Source organism: Pseudophryne corroboree, chromosome 4 (assembly GCF_028390025.1).
Source record: "Pseudophryne corroboree isolate aPseCor3 chromosome 4, aPseCor3.hap2, whole genome shotgun sequence".
Lineage (NCBI taxonomy): Eukaryota > Metazoa > Chordata > Amphibia > Anura > Myobatrachidae > Pseudophryne > Pseudophryne corroboree.
Window position 1 is genome coordinate 437566988 of NC_086447.1, and position 12315 is coordinate 437579302.

Below are 12315 nucleotides of genomic sequence, written 5' to 3' on the forward strand. Positions count from 1 at the left end.
GTTGTTAACGACCTGAGGCCCCGATTCAGCATGAATCTGTGATCCTTGGAAACCGCTATTTGGCAGTTTCCGCGCATGCACGCTACTAAACGCATGCGGGAGGACTTTGATTGCGATCGCACGTGATCACAGACTTAATCCTGGCGGTGGGCGAGGACGGTGCATTGTGGCGTGCTTGGTACGGACTGTTTGCGGGGCTAGCCGTGTTGGCTGTGTGATGTCACACGCAGCCGTTGCGACTCAAAGCATGGCGGCCCCAGCGACTGCCTTCACAGCTAGGCTGCGCAGGCAGGGGGTTACCCCAAACATACTAGCTGATGGGCCCGCATTTTATGCAGGGGGAGGGGGACCCACTTCTTTATTAAAGCCTTCCAGCTTTCATCCAACCCAATACTCCATGCTCCTTGCTCACTGTTTTTTCCCTCTACGTCACCTCTTCTGTCTGTCAGCTCTTACGAGTAGGGCCTTCCTCCCTCATGTGCTTTCCCCTCTGTCTCTCACTTATACCCTCATCTCCATTCCACTGGACCAGCTAGAACTGCTTTGTGGGTATTATGACTGCATATGCAGAATTGTTTATATAGCAATGTTTTGTACTATAAGTCTTCTTTTCTTTGCACAGTCTCTGCTTTTATATTAAAAACATTAGAGGCCTGATTATGAGTTGCATACAGAGCTGATATTAATGCAAATGGTCAATAGTTTTCAACTGTGTATACATCTAAGTTGCTAAAAATTTGCACAGATCATGCATCCCACAGTGTGTACACACAAAGGTGCAATTGCGAGTGGGACGCACGGTTGGGAGGTATTTGAGTGTGCCTGGGTAGTGACTGGGAGGTGGAAATTCAGACACATAGATTTGTACTGTCGTATGGGCGTGTTATGGCAGTGTTAAGAGCAGTGGCGTAAGTTCGTCCCACTTGCCCGGAGGCAAGATAAATATTGGTGCCCCCCTATTTCCTATATCAAGATAAGTGTGTGTGTGTGTGTGTGTGTGTGTGTGTGTGTGTGTGACAGCAGACACTTTACTGATGGAGCTATTTGCTCCTGTAGAGGAAGCATGAGAATGCTAACTATATGAAGTTACGTGTTATTGTCAGAGAAGTATCTTCATATAGTTAAAATTCTCATATTTCCTATACAGGCGCAAACAGTTTCATCAGTAAGGTGTCTGCTTCCAGTGTAATAGGTTGTGGTTTCTAATCCTGGGTGTGACACTTGTAAAATGTGTATATTCAGTATAATAAAGTGGGTGTGATTTGTAAGGTGCGGGGACCAGTGAGAAAGTCGGCCACTGAAAAGATAGCGGCAGCTATCAATTAACTTAATTCACTGGTATCACAGAATGGGAGGACAGGTGCCCCCCTTCAGAGCAGGAGCCCGGCGGCAGATGACTCGGTTGCCTCCCAGAGTTCTGCCTCTGGTTAGGAGTCTGTCACAGAAATGTTTTCTAAATTCAGATGCTTAATCACTCACATTGGAGGCATACTCTCAGGGCAGGTGCAACTTTCAGTGGTGAGTATGATGGTAATATCTAGGGTTGCCCCAAGTGGTATTGTTGCATCTAAAGATGCACAGTGTGAGTGTCCCAGTCCTTGTACAGCCAGACACACGCTTGTATACCAGGGACAGGGCTTTTACTAACTTAGCATAAAGTCACAGATGCAACAACGGCAAAAGACACAAAAGCGATCGCAGCAGCCTGCGACTATGAATTAGCCCCTAGGCGTAAAGCTGTAGTATTGAAATTAGTAGAATATTATAACAGTAATTAAAGTAACCTTCTAAAATGATACACATTCGACAATACTATATGTAACAACATTTTTGTCCTTGGGTAGACAGTGCTGTTTCTTAATTGCTTATGCCTCAATACTGAACACGGTATTTCTCTTACGTCCTAGAGGATGCTGGGGTCCACATTAGTACCATGGAGGTATAGACGGGGTATAGACGGGTCCACTAGGAGCCATTGGCACTTTAAGAGTTTGGGGGTGTGGACTGGCTCCTCCCTCTATGCCCCTCCTACCAGACTCAGTTTAGAAAATGTGCCCGGAGGAGCCGGTCACAGCTAGGGGAGCTCCATAGGAGTTTCTCTGGTCTTCTTAGAGTTTAGGCACAGGGAGGCTGCTAGCAACAGCAACCCTGCTTCGTGGGACTTAGAGGGGGAATAGTGTCCGCCCTGCAGGGTTCGAGCCACTATCTCCGCTGACAGGACACTGAGCTCCTGAGGGTGATGATCGTTAGCCGTCCCAGGCGTCCGCTGACTCCCACAGCACTGCCGTCACACCCTAGCAGAGCCAGAAGATTCCGGTGGCGAGTGAGTCACCGGCCCCAATAGCAAGTAGGGAGCCGGTGTGAAGATGGCAACAGGGTGGGAGCGCAGTATTATCTGTGCTCCAGAGGCTCAGCGGTACATAGTGCGGCTCTGTGAGGGGCGCCCTGAGCCAGCGCCTATACCCTGCACTGGCACCAAAGCTGTCAGGGACCATAATGCAAGATGACACGGATACCAACTCTGACACGGCAGACGGTGATGTGGATGTGCTGAGAGGGGCGGTATACCTTGCAAAGGGGGTGTAGCTAATGATTGAGGCCATTATAGATGTGTTACACATTACTGACACACCACCTGAGCAGGTTGAGAGGCTTACTTCACAGGCAATAAGAAACCTCGCTAACCTTCCCTGCGTCTAAAGAATTAAAACGCTTTATTTGAAAAATCCTTGAAAAACCTGGAGAAAAAAATCCAGATTCCAAAAAGGGTTCTGGTTGCTTTTCCCTTCCCTGAGGAAGATAGTAAAAAATTGGAAACCCTACCCATAGTTGACGCATCTGTTTCCAGACTGTCGAAAAAGGTGGTTTTACCTGACCCTGGATCTACCGCGTAAGATTAACACTAAGCTCAAATCCATATACCCTGCTTCAGGGGTGGCGCTTAGGCCTACTATTGCCTGCGCATGGATCTCTAAAGCTATAGTAAAGAGGTCAGGCCCGTTACTTGAGGATTTGGATTCAATGGATAGTAGTGACATTGAATTATTTTTACGTAACATACAGGATTCTGCAGGATTCATGGTGGAATCCATGAAGGACCTGGGTACGCTGACTGCAAGGATATGTTCCATGTCTGTCTCAGCTCGCAGGGGACTCTGGCTACGCCAATGGTCTGCAGACGCGGAATCCAGGAGAAGTGTGGAGAACCTACCCTACACAGGTCAGGCTCTATTTGGGGAAGCATTGGATGCGTGGATTTCCACGGCAACCGTGGGTAACTCACCCTTTCTTCCCTTAGCTACGCCTTCTACGAAGAAACCCTTTTCTTCATCTGTATTGCAGTCCTTTCGGACCGTAAGACAAAGAAGTCCGAGCCTCCTACCACCTTCTTTAGAGGTGGGCGGGCACAATCCAAAAAGCCTGCACCCACAGGCTCCCAGGACCAGAAGCCTGCTTCTGGTACCTCCAAATCCTCAGCATGATGGTGGACCACACAGCCTGGAGGACGGGCTGGTGGGGGCCAGACTCAGGCGTTTCAGCCACGTACAGGATATTGAGTCCCAGGGGTACAGACTGGAGTTTCAAGAAACCCCACCACACCGATTCTTCAAATCAGGCTTGCCAGCTTTACTGACAGACAGAACTGTCCTACAGGAGGCTATCCAGAAATTGGAAAAGTCAGAGGTCATTGTTCCAGTTCCACCTCATATGCACAACGTGGGTTACTATTCAAACCTTTTTGTGGAACCGAAACCAGATGGTTCGTTTAGACCAATTTTTAACTTGAAATCGTTAAACCCTTATCTAAGGGAGTTCAAATTCAAAATGGAGTCTCTGAGAGCGGTGATCTCAAGTCTGGAGGAGGGGGAGTTCCTGGTATCCTTAGATAGGCTAGGATGCGTATCTCCACATTCCAATTTGGCCTCCGCACCAGGCTTATTTCAGATTTGCACTGTTAGACAGTCATTATCAATTTCAGGCGCTGCTATTCGGTCTCTCCACGGCACCGAGGGTCTTCACCAAGGTCATAGCAGAGATGATGGTTCTCCTCCGCAGACAGGGAGTGAACATAATTCCATACCTGGACGATCTGCTGATAAAGGCGTCGTCAAGGGAGAAGCTGTTGCAGTCCATTGCTCTCACGACTCATCTGCTCAGGGTCCATGGTTGGATCCTGAACCTTCCAAAGTCACATTTGGAGCCAACAAGGAGATTTCCTTTCCTGGGGATGATCCTCGACACGGAAGTCTAGAGGGTGTTTCTACCGGTGAAGCGTTGGTGATATAATCAATGGTCCGGGATGTCCTGAAGCCAGCCCGGGTATCGATTCATCAGTGCATTCGTGTTCTGGGGAAGATGGTTGCCTCTTACGAGGCTCTGCAGTTCAAAAGGTTTCATGCTCGATCCTACCAATTGGATCTCCTGGACAAGTGGTCGGGTTCTCATCTACATATGCACCTGAGGCTACGTCTCTCTCCGAAAGCAAGGATTTCACTCCTCTGGTGGCTACAAATGCCTCACCTTCTGGAGGGCTGCAGGTTCGGGATTCAGGACTGGATCCTTCTAACCACGGATGCAAGTCTCCGGGGTTGGGGCACAGTCACTCTAGGGGTAACCTTCCAAGGAAGGTGGTCAAGTATGGAATCCAGTATTCCAGTAAACATTCTGGAACTAAGAGCCGTATACAACGGTCTTCTCCATGCGGCTCATATTCTGCGAGATCGACCCATTTAAATGCAGTCGGACAGTGTAACGATGGTGGCCTACATAAACCGACAAGGCAGAACAAAGAGCAGAGCTGCAATGTCGGAGGAATCGAATCATCCTCTGCGCGGAAACGCACGCGTTGGCACTGTCGGCAATTTTCATTCTGGGAGTGGACAGCTGGGAAGCGGACTTCCTCAGCAGACACGATCTCCATCCAGGAGAGTGGGGCCTCCATCCGGAGGTGTTCGCGGAGGTGACATCTTTGGGGGGTTCCTCAAATAGACATGATGGCCTCCCGCCTCAACAAAAAACTTTAGAGGTATTGCTCAAGGTCAAGAGACCCGCAAGCAGTGGCGGTGGATGCCCTGGTAACTCTGTGGGTGTTCCAGTCGGTGTTTCCTCCACTTCCACTAATTCCAAGGGTTCTGAAGCTCATAAGGAGAACAAGAGTTTAAGCAATCCTCATTGCTCCGAACTGGCCAAGAAGGGCTTGGTACGCGGATCTTCTGGATCTACTGCTGGAAGAGCCGAGGCCTCTTCCTCTTCGGGAGGACCTGCTGCAGTTCGCTTATCAAGACTCACCACGGCTACGTTTGACGGCATGGAAATTGAACACCAGATCTTAGCTTGGAAGGGCATTCCGAAAAAAGTTATTCCTACCCTGATCCAGGCTAGGAAAGGAGTAATGTCAAAGTATTACCATCTGATTTGGAAAAAGTATGTATCTTGGTGTGAATCTAAGAAGTTTCAACTGGGAGGGTTTCTCCTCTTCCTGCAAGCAGGTGTGGATATGGGCCTGAGGTTGGGATCCAGATTTCATCCCTATCCATTTTCTTCCAGAAACAATTGGCTTCCCTTCCTGAGGTTCAGACTTTCTTGAAAGGGGGTTCTGCACAACCAGCCTCCCTTTGTGCCGCCTCCGTCGCCCTGGGATCTTAATGTGGTGTTACAGTTCCTCCAATCAGATTGGTTCGAACCTCTACCGGAGGTCGAGGTTAAGTTTCTCACGGGGAAGGCGGTCACTTTGTTGTCCTTAACTTCTGCTAGACGTGTGTCGGAGTTGGGGGCTTTGTCTTGTAAGAGCCCCTACTTGATCTTCCATGAAGATAGGGCTGAGCTCCGGAAACGTCAGCAGTTCCTTCCGAAGGTTGTGTCGGCATTTCATATCAACCAACCTATTGTGGTGCCAGTTGCTACTGACTCCTCAATTTCATCAAAGTCCTTGGATGTTGTAAGGGCTCTGAAAATCTATGTGAAGGGGACTGCTCGTCACAGAATATCGGACTCACTGTTTGTCCTGTATGATCCTAAGAAACTTGGGTGTCCTGCTTCTAAGCAGACAATCTCTCGCTGGATCAGGTTCACTATCCAGCATGCGTATTCTACGGCAGGATTGCTGTGTCCTACAACTGTTAAGGCCCACTCTACTCGTAAGGTGGGTTCTTCCTGGGCGGCTGTCCGGGTGTTTCGGCTTTACAGCTTTGCCAAGCGGGTACTTGGTCTGGGTCGAACACGTTTGCAAAGTTTTACAAGTTCGATACTTTGGCATCTGAGGTCAGTTCTGCAGGAGCCTCCGCGCTCTCCCTCCCGTTCTGGGAGCTTTGGTAAATCCTTTTCTCGTAGTCCGTAGAGGATGCTGGGCGTCCGCCCAGCGCTTCGTGATCCTGCAGTGGTTACTTAGTTCAGTACTGCTTTGTTCTTGGTTAAGTACTGTATTTTCTTGGTGGGCAGATACAGCAGGGATGCGGCTGAATGCTCTGTCCGGACGGTGGCTGTGATGTACACCCAGCTGATGCCCGGTGAGCTTACCATTCCCGGAGACTTCCGGCAAGATGTAGCAGCATTTGGAGGCATTTTGAGGTACAGTCAGTGTTTATTGAGCTTCCCTTTGGCACAGTTGTACTGCTCAGCAGCTTCTGCATTGCACATTGCACTGAAGTATCAGAAATGTCCTGGAAAATAAGAACATTTCAAAGTATCTCTGTCCAGGTCACAAAAGTATAGATTATGGGGAATAATTGGCATTTTCTATACTCTTGGAGCATTGGCAATTAGGAAATAATACTTCAAAACACAAGGAGAGACAAAAAATAAAATTTGTTACCTAGTGTTATATATTACAGGTACAGGTATATACTTTCAATGATTGAATTCATAAAATCAGTAGAATTTATTTCTGACTCAAACCCATACAACACAAAGCAAACGATTTACATAAAAGAGTGCTGGTGCGTATTTGACTGACAATATATGATGACAACAAATGCCAGAGTATTCATAACATAATATTAGTCATTTAGAATAGGTCCTAAAAATGTATAAATTTATGCCACCTTAAAGGCGCCATAATAATATATTTTCCTTCTGTGTTTAATGTGTTAAATGTTTAGGGTGTGGCTGTGTTACTTCATCAGTCTCTGTAATATCACTAGTAAATCTGCTTGTAGTGCCCACTGTCCTATTTTGTGCTTTCTCTTCTGCATAATCCCTTTATTTCACCCCAGAACTCTTCTCTCAATCTACGTGTGGTGGGATTATTCTTATCACAATACATATTTTGTTGTTATTGGGAGAAATGCCCATGGCAAGACAGGAGCAAAAATAAGAGAAGAGAAGAGAAAAACCATCAGACAGCAACTCTGAGTTAGCCTGCATAGATGAATAGCATATATATATATATATATATATATATATATATATATATATATATATATATATATATATATATATATATATATATATATATTTGAATAGCAGAACAATGTGTTTTATTTATATATATATATATATATATATATATATTTGAATAGCAGAACAATGTGTTTTATTTATATATATATATATATATATATATCTATATATATATATATCTCTATCCCTGTATTAGGCACAATCAAGAACATAATTTTTCTTAGGTTAACAGACTTATTTCTTTCCTTTTTATTTTTCTATAGTGATGTTTCCCTTCCTTCGCCCTATTCTTGACGGGCTGAATGTCAATTTCTTCCCAAAAGACTTCCTGAATTTTTACATGAATGCTGTTACTAGTTTCAAAGAGAAGCGGCAGAAGGAAGACCATCCAGTAAGTCCACCTCAAATTACCACACGGATGACTTTTTACTATGTACACTGCATTGTCACAAGACAGAAAGGTGTTTCTGTTTTGCTGAGAATTAATAATTACAGGATTCTCTAAACTGCAAACTACATCCTGAGTCAGAGTCTAAAGGTGCATACACACTGAGCGTTTTTGCCCAGCGTATATATGCACAGCGATGATGTGAACATCGCTGGCAGAAAAATAGCTCAGTGCGTACATACTGAGCGATTTTTACCCCGGCCCAGCGATGTTCACATGGTAGTGAAGCACTTTCCACAGTAGGAGACTGTGTGAAGTGCTTCACTCGGCTGTTTAAACAGCACGATGAACGTCGGTGACCAGCGATGATGCGGGAGTACGCAACAGCGCTCATCGCCCGGCCATACTCACTGCCCGAGTTTGAGCTCAGAGTAGCTCAAAACGCCAGAAGTGAGCTACTTTGATCTCAAAATCAGCTAGTGTGTATGGGCCTTAAGAGCCACAAAACATAGATACTTCAAGAAGTCAAGCTTACTATCAATATATGGGATGGTATCGGGATTCTGGCACTTGGGATGCTGGCGGATCCACAATATAGGAGTATAAACAAATACATGCTTACATACAGTACACACTTACATTGAAAATATAACTTAATTTCCAATTTTTTGCTAAAAAAAACCGAGCCCAAATGTTTATTCACTTTGTGTGTTACAGCTTTTGACTCAGTGTGTACCATACCTGCCATCAGACCTCTCCATATGCTCCTGACATGTCTATCACACTTTCCGCATATGTTCCTTTCATGTCCACAAGACCTCCTCCACATGCCTTCTAACACCTATCCTAATGCTTTGGGTATGGGATGCCAGTGGCCGGGATCCCGGCAGTCAGCATACCGACACCAGTATCTCGGCTAGAATGCCGGCAGTGGGGCGAGCGCCACGAAGCCCCTTGCGGGCTCACTGCACTCGCCACACTGCAGGCTCAGAGACTCGCTGCGCTCACCACAGGTTCTATTGCCACTCTATGGGTGTTGTGGACACCCACGAGTAGGAATAGCACCCGTTAGCTGGGATTCCAGCTGGCGGCATTGTTAGTGGTTGGGATTCCAGCGTTGGTATCCTGACCTCTGGGATCCCGACTGTCGGCAATGTAACTACATCCCATCCTAAGTACCTAAAGGCTGCTGTGGAAGGAGTGCAAGCACACTGAATGGTCAATGGGAGCCAATCTGTCCCTGCAAGCACCCCCTCCCCCTCCCTTGCCTCTGCAGCCTTGAGCCTTACACCCCTACATCATTTAAAAATACAAAGAGCTACATGTGTTTTCCACTTATCTCTCTGACCAACCTAACAATGGGGGTCATTCTGACCCGATCGCATGCTGCATTTTTTCACTGTGGCCGTCGCTGCGCTACGATCATCTCGGATTGACAGGCAGAGGTGGTCACTGGGCGGAGGGGGGGCGCAGTCCGTTCAACATAGGCGTGGCTGGACCATGCTGGGGGCGGGCTGCAGCGGCTGCGTGCCGTCACATGCAGCCGCTGTGGGCCAGGGAAGCGACGAGTAGCTCCCGGCCAGCACGCTAAAGCTGCGCTGGCCGGGAGCTACTCCTAAAGTGTCGCTGTGTGATGCTTTTGTACTTCTCTGGGGGGGAGAGTTGGCACTGACATACTGGGTGGGATAGCCCTGTGCTGGGCATCCCCCCACATGTCTATGGTGATGAAGCTAAATATTTATCTTATATAAAACCCTTTAAGAGGTCTAAGAACAATGTACGCTATTTATCGTATGGAGTACCGTAAGGGTACGCACGTTGCGTAACACTCGCTTAGCCGTGGTCGAGACGCTCAAGCGTCACGTTCGCTCACGGCCAAGGGAACACAGGCAGGCACGCTATTGGCTGCCGACTAACGTAATGGTTTGCTATAGCGTAGCGGACGCTCGGGACCACGAGGAGATCACCAGCGGCGCTGACGCTCACAATGTTAAACCTTTATATCTAAACCATAAACAGTGTATTATGCAGCAAAACCTTAGTGTAGTGATAGAGTGTAGATGCAACCTTGTGTAACCTTATTAACTCAAAAGCTGTTCGAGCGTCACCGACGCTCTGAGAATACTTAACACTATAAGAAATACACAGATACCTGGGCTTAGGGTCCAACGCCTTATATATATATTATGAATGTTATACTTGCAAAAGAATTAATACAATACAAGTCATACACTACAATATAACATAGACTAACTAACCAGATAACTACACAGGAAATACAATACAATACAATTACGTTTTAAGGGAAAATAAGAGAGAAAGAGGAGAAGAGAGAGAGAGAGAGAGAGAAATGGCTCACAATAACAATAAGACAATATGATTGCGGAGAAAACTTACGCACAAGGGGAAACGATCGCATGCGCCTCTGAATATCCAGCTCCCGATTATCAGCAATGAGAACCGTTGAAGAGAGTGACCTGGATACCATCGGCTTGTCTATTTATGCCCCACACACAATACAATTCAATGGTCCCTACAATCTCATTGTTCATTGGACACAGGAATTCGGCTTCGCATTATAACAAAAGGTCATAGGTTGATTCATACAGGTGGGCTGTGGCTACTTCCAACTGCTCAGGTGGGTGGGTAACTAGGTTTCCCGCCGCATGGATAAGTAAGTGCAAATAATAGTAAATGGACATAAACTTCTTATGTCCATAACTATTCGCACGAGCGATTAATCCGCTTCAAACCAACACCGGAATATTGCTAATTAAATACTCTTCCGATGGATACTAAACACCACTGTATGACCCATGTTGGACCCTTCGTACAATACAAAGAGGGATCTCTCTGTCCAGGAACATGCTATATTAACTAAACTTTCAGAATCTATCAAAGGGACCATGATCTTTAAAATACATTATATAGTGAAAATATGTAACGATTGAGTCGCATGCTACGAACACATAAACTCTACCGTAAATACGCATACCGTGCCCCTGCGGGTGCATGTAACAGCGGGTATGCGGGAGAGCGCACGCATGCGCAGCACGGACCTGTATGAGGTGCAAATATGGTAGTGTGCATAGAGATATTTTTCTGACTTTGACAATGGTCATGATCGTAGCCCTGTGTGAGCCACACAGTACTTAGTGGAAAAACTCTGTGTTTTGTTTAGAGACAGTCAGGTACATCTTGTGTATAGTTAGTGCCGGACAGGCAAGTCATTTTCTTTTGATGTTTATTTTTATTTTCTGCTTAATAAAACTGGTTGCGGCCAGTTGCACCACAAAACTGGACTTGTATGGTCTCTCAGCTGCTGCACACTGCTGTCTACCCCAGGAGACGGCGCCTGTTCCCCCTACAGTCTTACAAGTTGGTGGAGAATGCGAGCATTCTGTTCTGCGCATAAGTGAAAGCCGCAGCTTTATGAGACCTGCAGAAAACTGTGGTTTATGCAGATACAGCCCAGTGTGAAGTTGCTGAGACTCACCCCTGAAGATTCAATATATGTCCTGGGTGAAAGCAGCTACAAAGCAGCCCGAAAAACCTGTTGACATGGAGGAACTTCTTAAGGCCTTGCTGCAAGCTACAGCGGCTCAGCAGGCGGCCAACAGACAACAGCAGGTGGCCATTGAAGAGAATAGGAGACTACAGCAGTTGGCTCTTGATAGAGAAGCCTTAACAGAAGTGGTGCAGAGCCTTGCAGCACGGACTGGAAATGTCGCTGCCAGTGCTCCGACCAGCTCTAGTTCCATAGGGGCCAGTCACTTCCTGCAGAAAATGATGGAGGCTGATGATGTGGAGGCATATCTGACCACATTTGAGAGGACTGCCGAGCGTGAGAACTGGCCTAAAGCACAATGGGCCAGTCTGCTAGCACCTTTTCTTTCGGGTGAGCCCCAAAAAGCATACTTTGATTTAAGCCCTGCCGAGGCTCTGGACTATGAAAAACTAAAAACTTGAGATCCTGGGAGTCACGCTGTCAGTACGGGCACAACGGGTGCACCGTTGGGTGTATGCCATGGAGAAGCCTCCTCGCACACAGATGCATGACCTTATTCACTTAACCAAAAAATGGTTACAGCCAGAGACATTAACTGGTCCTCAGATGGTTGAAAGAGTCATCATGGACCGCTATTTGAGATCTTTGCCCACTGCGCAAGTGGGTGAGCCATGGGAACCCGGATACAGCTGACCAGTTAGTGGACATGGTACAGAGGTATCTGGTGGCAGAACTACTACTGATGACTACCCAGCAACCCCTAGATCTTCAACAGCACCCTTCAGTAAAGACTGGTAAGACTGTTCCGTGGGAAAACGTTGCTGGGCGGTTAAGAGAACGCAAAATTGGAGAGACTGTAAATACTGGCCCTGTAGACAGGCCAATGGGGCCAGAAAGGTCTCTGCCGCCCAAATGAGTTGATAATCGTGTGTTTAAATGTTTTAGGTGTGGTATGCCAGGTCATGTTGTTGCCAATTGCCCAGTTATGGAAGAACCCATGCAATGTGATGCTGCCTTTGAA

General features: G+C 46.8%; 1 protein-coding gene across 1 annotated transcript in view; it reads left to right on the forward strand.

Moving 5' to 3' along the window:
* Nucleotides 1–12315, forward strand: part of LOC134909715 (cytochrome P450 3A9-like) — a 78400-nt gene that overhangs the window by 34486 nt on the left and 31599 nt on the right. The window contains exon 8 of the mRNA XM_063916909.1: nucleotides 7662–7789. Within this exon, the coding sequence (XP_063772979.1) occupies nucleotides 7662–7789 (128 nt within the window). The remainder of the gene's footprint in view (nucleotides 1–7661; nucleotides 7790–12315) is intronic.